The sequence below is a fragment of the Oculina patagonica genome, chromosome 1, assembly GCF_052425735.1.
Source record: "Oculina patagonica isolate OP01 chromosome 1, crgOcupat, whole genome shotgun sequence".
In the NCBI taxonomy this organism is placed as follows: domain Eukaryota; kingdom Metazoa; phylum Cnidaria; class Anthozoa; order Scleractinia; family Oculinidae; genus Oculina; species Oculina patagonica.
Window position 1 is genome coordinate 316,215 of NC_135758.1, and position 15,177 is coordinate 331,391.

General features: G+C 37.0%; 3 protein-coding genes across 3 annotated transcripts in view; 1 reads left to right on the forward strand and 2 right to left on the reverse strand.

Moving 5' to 3' along the window:
- Window positions 1-15,177, reverse strand: part of LOC144651836 (uncharacterized) — a 34,589-nt gene that overhangs the window by 17,024 nt on the left and 2,388 nt on the right. The window lies entirely within an intron of this gene.
- On the reverse strand, window positions 67-4,145 carry LOC144651551 (DNA-directed RNA polymerase II subunit RPB11-a-like). Its single transcript, XM_078511520.1, has 4 exons — window positions 3,968-4,145; window positions 2,591-2,680; window positions 1,625-1,799; window positions 67-1,124 (listed from the first exon to the last, which is right to left on the reverse strand). The coding sequence occupies exons 1-4, from the start codon at window positions 4,018-4,020 to the stop codon at window positions 1,089-1,091; spliced, it is 354 nt and encodes a 117-aa protein (XP_078367646.1). The 5' UTR covers window positions 4,021-4,145; the 3' UTR covers window positions 67-1,088.
- On the forward strand, window positions 4,257-14,007 carry LOC144651533 (uncharacterized). The gene is made up of 13 exons (XM_078511499.1): window positions 4,257-4,462; window positions 4,590-4,652; window positions 6,562-6,962; window positions 7,865-7,924; window positions 8,032-8,282; window positions 8,589-8,649; window positions 8,870-8,941; window positions 9,309-9,440; window positions 9,691-10,008; window positions 10,578-10,655; window positions 11,150-11,284; window positions 11,671-11,962; window positions 13,086-14,007. Exons 1-13 carry the CDS (start codon window positions 4,405-4,407, stop codon window positions 13,763-13,765), a joined length of 2,601 nt encoding a protein of 866 aa, XP_078367625.1. The 5' UTR covers window positions 4,257-4,404; the 3' UTR covers window positions 13,766-14,007.

Consider the following 15,177-nt stretch of genomic DNA (forward strand, 5'->3'; position numbering starts at 1 on the left):
TTTTAAGTTTAAGTGAAAAAGTAACCAACATAAACAAGCTGTAACTATTAAATTTAAACAAATACAGAATTGTAAGTTTTACTTTATTTACATGTAGTTTACATTAAAAGCTTTTTGCTTCAAACTATGACTGGTTTGGTTCTTGTTAATAACTGTGTTGGTTTAACTGATAAATGCCTAAGTGTAGCCTGTGCTAGGCCCTTTGTTTGTGGACAGAAGAAAGTGGTAACAAATTGATATCTTGGAAAGGGTAATATAGAGAGAGATAAAAAAGAACTACCGGTAGTCATCCCCAGCCTTATTTTTCTCATAAGAGATCATTTTTGCCTGTTCCACTGCATGTAAAAGCCCTGCATGCATACAGGTTTCATAATTCTAGTTGGGAAAAATATTCAGAACTAAATTTGTTCTTCAACTCTTACTTTTTTCAAGAATTTCCAGAATCTAGATATCAAATTTTTTGCAATCATTTCAACAATTTTGCTAGCAGTGCCCCCATAACCCATCCCCCACCCCACCCTACAACGTCTACAACCCAATGATCCTGTGCTCAAGTGAATGTGATTTTTTTTGCCTCAATAAAAATGTTAACACAAGTTCACATATTCTAACATCTTTCTGAGACCAATAAAGAAACATGTGATGAAACACTTTGTGTTTGATGTATTACATCCAATCCACTGATTTTGCTATGTAACTGTTTCTGTTAGAACTCTGGGATTTCCACAAGATAATGTTCAGAATGTTCAGAATGATAATCAGATCCATGATGGCATTTGTGAATGCCTCTTAAGGGCTGTTATCAGGTGTGGCCTGTACTCATAGGACAAACTTGTGTTCAAGGGGATGAGGAACTTAATAACCAGCAAGAAGGTATAGAGTAAAATGTACTATATATTATAGAGTTCGTAAAAATTTTTAAGCAAAGATAAAGTTGGTCATGATACATTGTATCTACAGCTGTATAAATATATGGTACACCAGCACACTCAAGATGGAAGGCGGCCTTAAACAGGCCATGGTAAAAAGCTATTGTTTTCATTGCATCATTCTCCAACAGATGTCAACCAATCAACCAGCTTTAGTCTTTACTCTATACCTTCTTGTTTGTCTCTCACAGCAGCCTATAATGAGGAAAAGAGAAAACAAAACAATATGAGAATAGTGCAATGTACCGGTATGTGATAACATATCCAAGTACAAATGTATGCCCTAATAGGATTATGCAACCACAAAAAGATGTTATTTTAAATTGAAATTTTTATTTCTCCACACCCACAGGTAGAAGTCAAACAGTTTAGAAAAGTGCTAAAACTTGTGCCTTAATGGTTCAAGAAATACCATCTCGTTTTAAAGGACCCTAGTCAGCCTCAGCCGTTTTCTATGCCATTTTAAAATTATGAAAATTTTACAGCCAATTGAAATCTTATTGCATCGCTGTCAGTTGTGTTACTGGAAGTCTGTTTTAACCACCTTTAGCAGTTTCACAGTGATCTCTTTTGTTAAGACACGCTCCGCATAAAACATAACCCCGAAACATGTATGTAATCAAAAACAAAGGCATGGCTGACCAAGTTCCTTTAAGCTTTTTCAATAAAAGAAAAAACTAGAGAAACAAACAAACCTTGCATCGTTCCTCCAGAAGCGACACCTCACTGATCAGATCTGTGATGGCATTTGTGAATGCCTCTTGAGGACTGTAATCAGGTGTGGTCTGTACTCGTAGGACAAACTTGTGCTCAAGGGGATGAGGAACTTTATAACCAGCAAATATTACCTGTGGATCTCGTAACAGCTGCCTATTGGAATATCAAATTAATATGATAAATTTAGCAAAACAACTTACACCTGAAAATTTACTGCAGCAGTGTGCTGCTGTGTTTCTGAGACTCTAGATTTGTTCTAGAGAAAAAAAGATGAATTTGTAACCCTTTTCCAGATAAATATTGCAAAAATAGGTACCCTGTTCCAGAGTATATACAAAATGGAAATGGAAATGGCCTGCTTGTTGAATACCACAAAAAGTAGCAGATATCACAAAGCACTCACTTAGCTTCATCTGTGGGAGCAGAGTTTCATAAGTATACAAAATAGTGAATAGATTTAATCAGGATAATTTCTGGGGAAAAATTGACCCTGTTCCAGAGTCAAACCTAAAGTAAAATATTCCTCTCTTGCAGAGAGAAAGGGTGATCTCTATATTTAAACTTGTTTACTTAAGGTCTAAGAGGTTTTCCTTTTTTATGATCTTTATTATTTTTACAAGAAAGGTAAGTGGCATTGGCTGTGAAATCAAGACGCTTTCAGTTTGAAGTTATTGTTCACCCCGGGGGGGGGACCCCATATGGAGTGACGGGGATGCTCGTCGTCTCGCTAGGGGTTTCGGACTTTGGGTCCATAGGGTGTGGGGAAAATACACGAAAATGACAATATTTTAGCCGCAGCCGTTTAGGGTTGCGAAGAAATATTAGTCCCAGTTTTGGTATCTTTTAGGGGCAGCGAGCCACGCCCAGTGTCTCTTTAGGGGCCAAAACCGACGAGCATCCCCGTCCCTTTAATATGGGAGTCCCCCCCCGGGTTGTTCACTTACGCTCTCAAAAGATTTCCTAATGTGTGATCCTCCTTATTCACAACAAAATGAGCTGCATTTGGAACTTTTGTATCCTTAGTTATAGTGATCCTGAAAATGAAATACCCATTGGTCAGTAGCCGTTTCAGCCTAAAGCTTGAAACAGAAACACTTAACTTGTATTTTTAACATTCTCCTAGGTGAATATATCAGATTTTCCCTGACTTCTTACAAACTGTATACACCAACTTTCCAATGTCTCCCAGAGGGGTAGCCTGTTCCAGGCACTCAATATGTATTCATTGGTACAGTGGAGAACAAAAACAGCCGGGCGAAATCAATGTGAAAGCTGGAACATGAGGGATCCGGGAAGGAAAGAGACCTCCCCTCCCCCACCACCCTTTTCCCTTGCTGCCTAGAAAAGGCTATCGGAGAGGTTGTAAAATCTCCTGAATATTGAGGAAATGTAGTTTCCCATGCCACTTGCTTTGGCTGATAATTGGCTGATTCTTGGGCAATTTTGGTGGGAGTTTGTGATGTATATAAGTATTAAATTTTTATGACAGCATCAACAAACGTCAACAGCTAGTTTGGAGAGGGTCAAGAAGAGGTACCTTCACATAAACCCAGCGTATCCAATCGAAAGGTTCAGTAATCGAACACTAATTGTTCGATTGGGTTTGGTATACCGTAATTTAACATAATCGAACTCAAAATAAATTGGGGTCTTTTGAACCAAATCGAATGTTGGAATGTTATTACCGAACAGTCCTCAATCAACGAAAATCAACCTTCGATTACCGAACAGTTGACAATAGCACTCAATCCAACGTTCGATTGACAAACTCGTGGACATTCCATACGGCGTACTGTCCCGCTGATTAGTCCTGTAGGATTAACTTATCAAAAGATGGATTACAAGCAAAACCTAAGTGGATCGAGTTTGATTGTGTTCGATTGGTTTGAAAATCGAACTCACAAGAAAAATTATGAAGGTTTGATTTTGTTTGATTTATACCGAACCTGATTGAACGATTGGAGTTCAATTGGGTTTGATTGATTTTTGGTTAGATTTTGTTCGATTGGATACGCCAGCCATAAAATTGAGGATGCCCTGGATTTGATTTCTTTAGGTTGGCATCTCTTGATCTGCCGACTGTGTCTTTGTTAAAAATAAATTAGCTTTTGTTTACGCTTGGAATTTTAAAACTGATTCTTTTCTAAATTCACATATATTTCTTGCCAAGCATGCCTTAAGAGTCAACCATTTCAAAAACAATTGTATTTGTCGAGAAGGAACATTGCCATTAGTCCCAGACAAAAGTAGAAACCCCTTTTTACCATGTAGCAAACTTTGCAGGCGCTTGTACATGTGGAACTTATTCAATTTATACTCACTTCTTTTCTCCATCCAACAAAAGGAACGGCTCAAATGATTCGGGAGCATTCATCTTCAACCAATCAAAGCACTAATTTTCAATTATAACATTCGTAAAAAGTGGAGGAAATTAGGAGATGTTTCACGAAACTTGAGAGGGCTCAAACGAAGTTTTATACAAATCGCCTCGACCGCTGAAATCGAGCGCTGGATACTTCATGTATTTTCCCTTAAATATATTCTGGGTTCCAGATCCTGTAGGTCAAAAACATTCCCAGAATGCATCAAATCAAGCAATTCCCGCCAATTTTGAAGAACGCGCTTATTTCAAGCTCGCAAATGTTGAGGTTCTTGGCTTGAAATCGTTTGTTTTCTCTTTTCTCGCCCGTTTCTTTTCCTTTCTTTAGTTTCTTAATGTTCTATTAGGTGTTAAAATTAGGTTTTGGGTCTTAAAGCTATGAGGAATCCAGGCGAATCTTCGGAACCACGCGTTGAAAGCGAAACGAGAAGCGAAGGTTAGATTTGGTGTGCTTCAAATTTTGTCAGCTCTCGAATTATTTAATGAGGGCAACTTTATTTAGGCTTCAGCTGATCTTTTTACTTATCGTTGCATTGTTTATTCATTTATGTTACTTTTTACAGCTTGTGCTAAGGATTCTGAGAGAGATGACTGCGACAGTCCACCGTGCAAGAGACTTAAACAAGGTCAGTAGAAAACAACACTGTCTGCAGGAAATATTAGTCCATGTGAGAACAATGCTTTGTTTTTTAGAAATTATTAAGAATGTCATCAACCACCTAGCTGGGGAAAAACTCCCCTACTAATACGGGGACATAACAAAAAAGAGTTAAACTATTCTGCCCTCAAATAATACTAACCATTATCACGGTAAAATTTGAGTGCCTATTGCACAGCAAAGTTAAAATTTAAGGTCAAATGTAGGCCATGGAAAACTTTTGAAAAGTCATGAAAAAGGTCATGGAAAGTCATGGAATTTCAAAAGCTCAAAATAGTGTGAGCTTTGTTATAAAATATAAAACTTATGTTGCTATATGTTTGTGCAATAGAGCACTTATTAATGTTAAGTTGGGAAGGGGGGGGGGGGGGAGGCCAGCCATAGGCAGGGATTTACATAAATTATCTGCACATAATAGGGACTTTTGACCATTTTTATAGTTTAGACTCTAACAAAATTTAATGAAGTTTAGTGACTGTTTTGAATCTCCACAAATTTCCCTTAGTTGGGTATTTGAAAAATAAAACAGCTAGATTCAAAAATGCTCTGCCTATACCTAGTTTCACCCTCCCCACCCTGTCCTCTCTCAGTCTTAACATTCATAGGTGCAATATATATTTTGGAAAGATTTCCGAACAGCCCCATACATTAATTATGTATGCAACCATTTCATACTAACACTATACACAAATGGCAATCGTGAAAAGAACGAGTCAGTCAGAAAATTGTATGCATAATTAATGTATGGGGCTGTGCGGAAATCTTGCCTATATTTGTGCATGTAGCCAATTATGCACAAATCACCAGCAATCCTCTAGGGTTAAACTCTTGGCAAACAGAGGGATTGATGGAAGGGTAAAGTAATTTTATAAATTTCCTTAGGTATAGGAAAGTCCCCTTTTTCACAGACCATCCCTCTTAATCTTCAATTTTATGTTGCTTGTTTGCACCTACACCCCCTCCCCTCCCCTCTCACCCCTCTCACCCCTCTGAAAACTCCTGGTTTCGTTTCATACTTTGCTTTCAAAACTTTGACTTTTCAATATTGGGCGGCAGTGTATATTTTCTGGGACTGCACAATTTATTTATTCTTCACACTCCCTTTCCCCTATCCTTTTAACTTGTGACAGGCTAATTTTTTCCCTTCTAACTTGTGAAGATTGTATAGATTGTGTTCATGGTGGCCATATTGGAGGAGTGAAACAATAGAATGATTTTCCTTTGGGAAAAAAATTCATTTTTATGCAAATATCTTTTATTGTTTCACTCCTCCAACATGGCCGCCACAAACACACTCTATTTCAGGGCTAAAAAATATTTTTTTTTTCACCCTAAAGGACATATGTCCTACTAAGACACCATCCTGGTTGGACAAAACAAAATTGTGGTCGGGCAGATTTTTATTCATCATTGCCATAAAATGATTTACCATCAAAAAATTGTCCGGACATCATGTCTGACCACACTTGGGATTTCGCCGGACATGAGCAAATGCTGGTCTGCCAACGTCCAATAACTGACTGTTATTTGCAACCCTGTATTTCCAACATATCCCCATTGTTAGCAACCCCTAGGAGAGGAGAAGCTGGTAATATGTTACTATGCATTATTGGCAGTAGCCTGAATCAATAGCTATTACATGTAGACTACAAATGGACAACAAAGGCAATCATACAAAGGTCAACAAATTTATGTATATCAAGTAACTTGACATACATTAGATATTCATAACACATACAGTCCAGAGGGTAAGACATGAAAATTGTAAGTAAAAATATCGTTGCAAAGGCATTGTTGTAAGAAAAATAAAACAGTTATTACAACCCACATGAAAGTATTATGATTGAAATTCATTCAGTTTCTTTTTTCTTTTCCAGCTGTGCTACCCTTTTCAGTTTTAACTTCATCTTCATTGACTTCTCCTGGACCTTTCAAAACTTCAGTTTCCACTAAAAATAGTATTGTCAGTAGCAGTAACTCTGAAAGCAAGTCATCAGAGTCTTGTGATAAGAAGCCTCAAGCCAGTGGAGGTCTTGTAACTGGAGCACCTTCACCTCCTGATGCAAAGGAGAATTCAGTTAAGCCACAGACTACCACTGACCCATCTAAAGTTTGCAAGAATTTGGGTTTAGAGAATGATGAGGATACAACAAGTGGAACAAAGGATGCAGACAGTGTTTCCTCACCAGAATCTAATTCCTCTTCTCACAATGAAGAGGAATTAATGATTATAGATCAATCTCCACCAGCAAAGGTTAACACCACTAATAAATTAACGGTAAGTAAAAGCTAAATGCACAGTGCTTTAGCCCTTGGCAGGGATGGAAATTTGCATGTGCTTAATTGTGAGAAGACATTTTGAATCCTTTCAGGGCAAAATTGATAGACAGTGAAGATCATTTTTTGTGGAATGCTGAAAGTCACATGCCACGGATGACAAGTTCTATCAAAATTAAGAGGCTGTCTTTCTTGAAAACACCCACTCAAATTCGCGTCAAAAAATAATTTTGCCTGAAACTCTGGCAACTAAAAGACTTTACTAAGGCTAAAACTAAAACAGATTTGGTTTGATTCAAAATGATGTTCTGGCCGCGTTAGGAGCCATTATATATTTTGCCCTTTTGGGCCCACTGCAACGTCTGAAAAATTAGGAAAATAGGCATTTTTCGAGCCCCTGTCAAATATTTCATTCGCATCGAACACTGACAATTTTTATATAAATTTGTTCATAAACATTTCTAGTTTTGTAAGAAAGTAGCAACTTTTCCCTCGATTTATCTGGAAATGCGAAATCAAGGATATAATAATCACTACTGATTGGCATCGAACAAAGGTTGAAAAATGGCCTTGAATTAGACTGAAGCGATATTTCAATTTCGGGACCTAGCTGATAACTCTTCTCTACATTAGCCGGAAAGTGTAGTCCTTTATTTGCTAAAAAATTCAAATTAAATCAAATGTACATTTTCAGTATTTCAAAAGTTATGACCATTTGTATCAGCCTGGTAACTCAGCACATGTGCTGAGCTGCCAATAACAACATTTCCGCTTATACATTTTGTTGTCTTCTCGCACATGTGCTGATACAAGGACGAGTCCAACTTTGTAGAAAAGGAAGCATAATAATAAAAGTACATGTTCATTTTTTTATTGTTATTTACTTTGTTTTTCTTTAATCAGGATCAAAGAAGAACTCCAGTTCTAAAAAGTGCTGAAAAGCTAAAGAGAAAGGAAGAACGGGTAAAAATTTTACACCTAAATACAACTGTTATGACACATTTTATGTTGAAAAGAAAATTACAATGTATAAACATTTCAAGTAAAACTTTATTGCACTTTAATTTTAGGAAAAAGAAAGACAGGAAAAGCAAAGATTAAAAGAAGAGAAATTGAAAGAAAAACAGGAGGCAAAGGCTGTCAAGGAAAGGGAGAGACTAGAAGCCAAAAGAAAACGTGACCAGGAAAGACAAGAAAAGCAGGCTGAAAGAGAAAGAAAAGAGAAAGAGAGAGTGGAAAAGAAGGAGAAGGAGGAAAAAGAACGACTTGAAAAGAAAGAAAAGAGAGATGAAGAAAAACGAAAACGAGAGGAAGAAAAAAAGTAAGTTTGTTATTGCATTTTTAAGAGTGTAGAATGTAAAAACTATAATATTTGGACAACAAATAATTTGCATTGACCAACCTTGCTAGAGGTGGGTGCCGGGTGTGAGGGACTTCCCTGTGACCAGCCAGTCCCTATTATAGTATTACACAGTAGTGAGGGGAGTTGCTTGAGCAAGGCTAAAGGAAAACTTGTTCCGATATGGGACCAAAAAATTAATAATTGGAGTGAACTGGGTGTGGGAATGGGTGACTGCACTGGGTGATTTTTGTTATCAAAGACTCACACTTCTTTGTTTGGTTTTAGTGCAAAAGTAGAAGAAAAAAGAAAACGAGAAGCAGAAAAAAGGAACATAGAGGAAGAACAGGTATGCTGAATTTCAGACTCAATTTAGCTATTAACAGTAACATAGAATCAGCTGTAAAAAATGTCTCAGAACTAGAGGATTTAAACTTTTGTGTAACCTGTAGCTAATTACACCAGAAGACTTCCAAATAATTAGTACTATCTGTTACTTGTTCCTCCCTGACTATTTAAAATGTTTGTCTTATATAATGATTGCTGTAATTAATTTCTCTTCATATTAGGAAAGAAAGCGACAAAAGACTAAAGAAACTTTTGTAAACTTTTTTACAAAGACTTCTACTTTAACACCTAAGGTAATGTAAGTTTTACATGTACCATACACTGTTTGTAACATGTACTTTGTCAAAAAGATTAGGTTAAACACTTTCTGGCTACTTTCATCCTTTTGCCACAAATGTGCAGCACCTGGTGTTAAATTAGGCTATGGGTTTTCTGCAGGATTGCAGGGGTTCAGAAAAGTTTTTAAGGCAAGATTTCAAGGAATTTAAATGACCATTTCCCACTGCACCCAGGAAATCATTAAAAGTTCCTATTGATTTGTAAAGTAACTTACCCGGTACTCATCTTGTTGGACTTTTGACGTAAGACCCCTCTGTTATCTGGGACACTGGATTGGGACAGCAGGGTATAATAAGTATTCTTATTTGTTGTTGTTTCAGATCCGCCCCCATAGAGGCTAGTACTCGATTCAAACAATTTGAGGTCAAAACAGGAATGAGCCTTGCACCAGTGATACGCAGGCACTTATCTCTTGAAACAAAAAAACTCTTAGATGAAGGACTACAACTCCAGGTATGCATCTCATGCTTGAAGTCAATTAATAAATCAAAAAGCTTTGTAATTTGTAACAGTATGACTGGTTTACAAACACAAACATGACTCAAACCATCTAAATTTTGAATGCAAAATTTAGTATGTAGACATGTAGTTGTAAAATTTCAAACAGGATGAGCCTGTTGTCGTTTCTTGGGCCATGGTGTACAAAAAGTGAATTATTGTATTCATGTACAGGTACTGAAAGTAATGAGTTCATTCTTTGCAGGATGATTACAAGTCATATCTGAGAGAGCTGGAAGGCAGAAAACCAATACCTAAATACACAAAAAGAAGACTGACCCCCATTGAAGAACAACCCAAATGTGATTCAGATGAGAAGTTGCCTGAGGAAGCTATTCTTGTTGATGACGAGAACAGTAATTCAAGCATCACAATTATTGAAAAAAAGAATGATGTTTCTGTCTCTGCGGGCCTGAAAAACAAGCTTCTTCAGTTCCACACTAACTACAGGCCAGCATACTATGGTACAATGAGAAAGAAAAGCCATCATATATCTCCAAAGAACCCATTCAAGAAGGATACGGTATAGTAAAACCAAACTTGTCATTTCTGTCTAAGATGTAGAAGTGCATTCATACATCAAACCTGAAAGACCATGTTTCATCACATTTCCAAACACCAAGAAGAGAGTTGAAAATGTAATTAGCAGCAGAGAATTTTGACACAATAATACATCAAACACGAGCGATAGTGTTTCATCGGGATATCCAAACACCGAGAAGAGAGTTGAAAATGTGATCAGCAGCGGAGTACATTGTATTTTTGACGAAATTTGAGATGTTAATTGTTTGGATATAGCCAATGAAACACTAATGAGTGTTAAGTTATATATATTAAAAACTACGGAGTAAATGGAGAAAAAAATCGTAAAAATTTATGCTGATAAAGACCGGGTATTCAAACCTCCTTCACGGTTTTGATTTTCTTTGTTTTAACTTGATGAATTGTTCATGAGTTTGAGAAGCTTGGTTGATAAATGAGAATCAGTTAGTGACACAAATTATTGTTTATGTCAAAGCAACTTCAAAATGTTTGGATCTGGTTCTCTTTCCTCCTGTACAGTTCTTTGAGTAAATCTGGTCTGCTTTTTAGGACTTGCTTGATTATGAGGTTGACAGTGATGACGAATGGGAAGAGGAAGAACCTGGAGAGAGTTTGTCAGACAGTGAGGTAAACTTGTAGATTATGATCAAGATCATTTATCTCCCCACCAAAAAAAACCCAATGAAGTAATCTGATTCATTTGATTAGTTGGAACCATCAATTGCAGTAACAAAGATCTGTTCTTCCTCTTAGTGTGTATAATATTCGCGATAGAAAGTCATAGACTGCAAAACGGTCTGTTTGGTCTTCAAATAACAGGTCTAGAGTCATTGTCCAAACTAAGAGTGAGACTGGGCAGAGACGAAAATATGACATGTTTAAGGCTTGCAAGACGATAAAGTGCCTTCCATAAGCGCTTTTTTCATGACTTTAGAGAAAAAAAAAACCAACTGTTTTGCAGCCTACCAAAGTCATGGCATTAACGTAGATCTTTTCTCATTAAAAATGTAAAAGCCCACTGTTCTGCTCTTTTGATTTGTGCAATATGTATTTAGTATGTCACAGTGACCTGCAGTCACATTTACATTGTTTTCTAATGTGAATGTATTTTTGGTTCTTAGGGAGAAGATGAAGGGGATGGTGATGACGATAATAATGAAGATGAGGATGGGTTCTTTGTTCCTCATGGTTACTTATCAGATGACGAGGGGGTGGAGGAAGGAGATGACGAGGAGAGTGGAGAAAATGAAAACAAGGTATCAGTATAACCAAATAATAATAATATTGCAAATTGACAAAAGTCAAGTACATGTATATTGCAGGTATATGGCCTATTTACATGGAAAGAGGATGATCCTAACACTAGGATCATCCTCCTTTAATGTAAAATGGAATGATCTTAGTGCTAGGATCATCCGAGTGCCATATGCTTTTAGCTTTAAATACATGTGAAGGGTTGCATTTGGTCCTAAGGCTAGGAGCATCCCTCATCTCATATACCTGATGATTCTAGCATTAGGGCCAAATGCAACCCTTCACATGTAAACTGAAAGCTTGGACGATCCTAGTGCTAGGATCATTCTTTTTCCATTTAAATGGGGCCTCAGTCTATAACTGATAGAAAGTATTGTTTCCTACACAGGATACGAATTCTGAAAATAAAAAGGATCAGCAGCTAGCAAAAGCCAAGGCCTGGGAAGCAGAGATGAAAAGAAAGTGCAAACCAATGAAGCCGGTGGCACTGGGATGCCTGTGGTTAGATGATGCGACATTGAACCTAACACTAAAGCAGTTTGCTGCCTGCTTACTTGTTGATGGGCCAATAAATGTTGAAAGTTCTTCATCAGCTTCTAGCAGCAGGAGTAATGAGGTTGTTCCTGTTGAAATGTCGAGCAGTACAAATACCAGTGGAGCTCTTTACGTTCCAGATGAAGGTAATAAGTATTTTCCTGATTGAGCATTTTTTTCAATTGACTATCAAAAAACCAAAGTATTCAGTTAGAAACCCAAGTAATCAAGTAACCAACTGACTGACCAAACCGGACGAAAACTCCTGAGCGCACCGAAATGGGCAAAGAACATCCATTGGGAGAGAAGGGAGGAACAGAAACTTAAAAAAGGTATTTTGAGAGTTGATTAACACAGCAAATACACAGCATATAAAATATTAAGCTCATCACAAATACCAACCAACTTCTTTACCTCGATGCTTTTTAAAAATTTTTTTGAAAATCAACCTTGAAAGTTGGGATGCGGCTTATTTAGTAGTTCTGCTTTTACACAAGTTTTTACAGTACTATCGACAGTCAAATGAAAATTGCTCTAAGCTACAGGTAAAAATTCAAGAAGCCCACAACTGGATCAGTCTCAAAATGTTATGCACGTACCGTATTTACTCGAATAAGCGCCGCCCCCGAATAACCGCCGCCCTCGAATAACCGCCGCATTTGGGACAAAAAAGTTAATAAGCGCCGCCCCTGAATAAGCGCCGCAGTCCCGATACGGCGGTTATTTGAGGAGTTCCGTTAAACTAAAAATAGCACTACAAAACCATTTCTTTGCATCACAAGCAATGTTTTGCAGTTATGAGTGATTGTTTTATCGCTCTCCCATTAGCTTTTCTATTCAACACTCTTACAATATGTAGTTCTGTAAATGTTGTGAAGGCCGCAAACTTTAGCGCGATAGCTAGCGTCACTTCTGTCTCAGCAAGAGACAAATACTGACAATCACAAGATGCTCTTTTCAGTAACTGTCAAGATGAGATTCTTTGTGGCGTCCAAATTCTAAATAAGCGCCGCCCTCGAATAAGCGCCGCACTTGAGGCTTGAAAAATTTAATAAGCGCCGCGGCGCTTATTCGAGTAAATACGGTAATTCGTTTTAATTTTTTGATTAATTTTTAATTTTTTTGCCCAGTCCAGCTGCATGTTCTTTGAATAAGAGCACTGTTTGATAGCTGAGCAATCAGCATGTGGCTGTGATCTTTTTATTGGCAGTTAGTCAAGTTGTTGCTATTTCTCATCAAATAACTGACAAATAACTATTTAATTCACAGCCATGCCTGATCTAATTAAGTTAGTTCATGGTAACACAGCAGGCCTTAACAAGATAATGATCCAGTTCAGAAAGCAGTGGACAGCTAAATGTCTGGGACGAGATGTCACTGATGAAGAAGTTGACGAAAAAAGTCCTATTTCCAAACGACAGCTAGAGAAACGAATACAGAATATTGCTACTAAAGAAAGAAGATATGATCGACTTCGTTGGTATGTCCACAATCACATCCTGGCAAAATTTGGTCTTGAGAATTTACTCATGGTAGATGGATTAAATAGCTCAGATGTATCTACAGAAACTACAAAGCTACCTACCGCTCCCCCCACAAATACTCCAAGCATCATTCAGTTTACTAGACCAGTGTCTCCAGCCCTAAACAGAGGTGCAAGTCCAGAACTTAAAAACCACACCCAAAATATTAAACCAGTTGGTTCTCCTTGTAACTCAACTTCACCAATGGAGGTAGATAACGTTGGCCCATCACTTTGTGTCAATCATCAACCAGCTGACAATTCAGGCTGTTCTAACAGCGCAAATTCACACTTGTATAAGGAGAGTGAATCTCAAAGCAAAAACACCACAAAAGTGTGTAATAAACCAGGCTTAATTACTACCATGTTGACCAGGCTCAAAGACCAAGTCAAATACAGACCAAAAGTCTTCTGGAATGGCTATTGAAACTGTGTGTATCGACTGATATGAGTCATTTTCCACAAGTTCTGTTTATATTGTAAAATAACACCAATTTTGTTGCGGAATAAATAAATACATGTCATTGGATAGTACAAGAAATGTCATGGATTTCAGTTGGATTTAAGGAGCAAAGTACTTTACAGCTCAGAACTATCTTTAAAAGGTTAAAGTTTCGCAAGAATGTAGACTATTTTAAATCAGTCCCAAACGTGAGGAGTTTATTGTTTTCATAACCTTTTTGCAGTGCAAGCGCCAAAATCCTAAATCGCATATTGGAAATGAAAGGGTTAATAGATCGAATATTTACTACAACCTGTAAAATAAAATTTTCAGTGATTAGATTGATTTTAATGCTGTCAATATGAAAACACTGGGAAACTTAATTATCAAGTATTCTAGTAATTGGATGAAAAATACTTCAAACACAGTAAGGTTGCATCTTTCAGAGATTTGTTAATTTTCACATATAATAGTTTTGTCCTGCAAATAAAAATTCTGAATGGTTCTGAGTCTCAGGATGTTAAGTATTGATAAAAACACATTAAACTCTTACAGTGAGCACATGAAAACCGTGAACTCTATCATTGGGCAATTCCATGTGAGAATGTGAAAAATCCAGATTTTTAAAAAGTGATTGGACATAAAATCATACCCTGCACTATATTGTTGACAAGTTATAGTACATAGAAAAATAAGTTTCAGTTTGCTTGTGATAGCAACGCATTCATGGGGGGTCTCCAAAGTAAGTGTTTATTTTTTAATAATAAACAATAGGTGAGAGACAAATTTCTTAGCTTGCTTTATAAAATTTGGAAATGATTTGTGTCTGCAAACAGTTATATCAGAAGAAATACCTCGAAGGAGTTAATACATAAAAAATATAAATTTCACCCTGAACTTTTTTTAAAAAAAGTTATTAACAAAGTAAATTTTGTTACGGACGTTACGTAACGTCCGTAACGTTTACACAATCTTTTTCCATTCTTGAAACAACCATTTAAAAGATTTCAAAGATATTTCTGCCACAAAGCTAAATATTCTTTAGAAACACTTTGGTAAAAAGCGGTCCCTGAAAAACTGCAACATTTTCCAAAAAATGGTAACAAAACTTTGTTACGGACGTTACGTTACGGACGTTGCAATTTTTGAAGCTTGTGATTTTGGACTGTTTCTGCCACAGTTAAAGGCAATTTTGGATATGTGAATTCTCAAAGAAAGCAGTGTTTTAGAGAAGGAATGGATTATACCCACTGGAGTCCAGTATATGTCTGTGGGCCTATGATAGTTTGAGCATGCTCATGTTTAAGGCTGAGTACTTTACGTAAAATGCATGTAGTGTCCTTCATACTGTGTTGGGACATTTCACAGCTTTAACATAAAGTACCAACCAGTTTGAT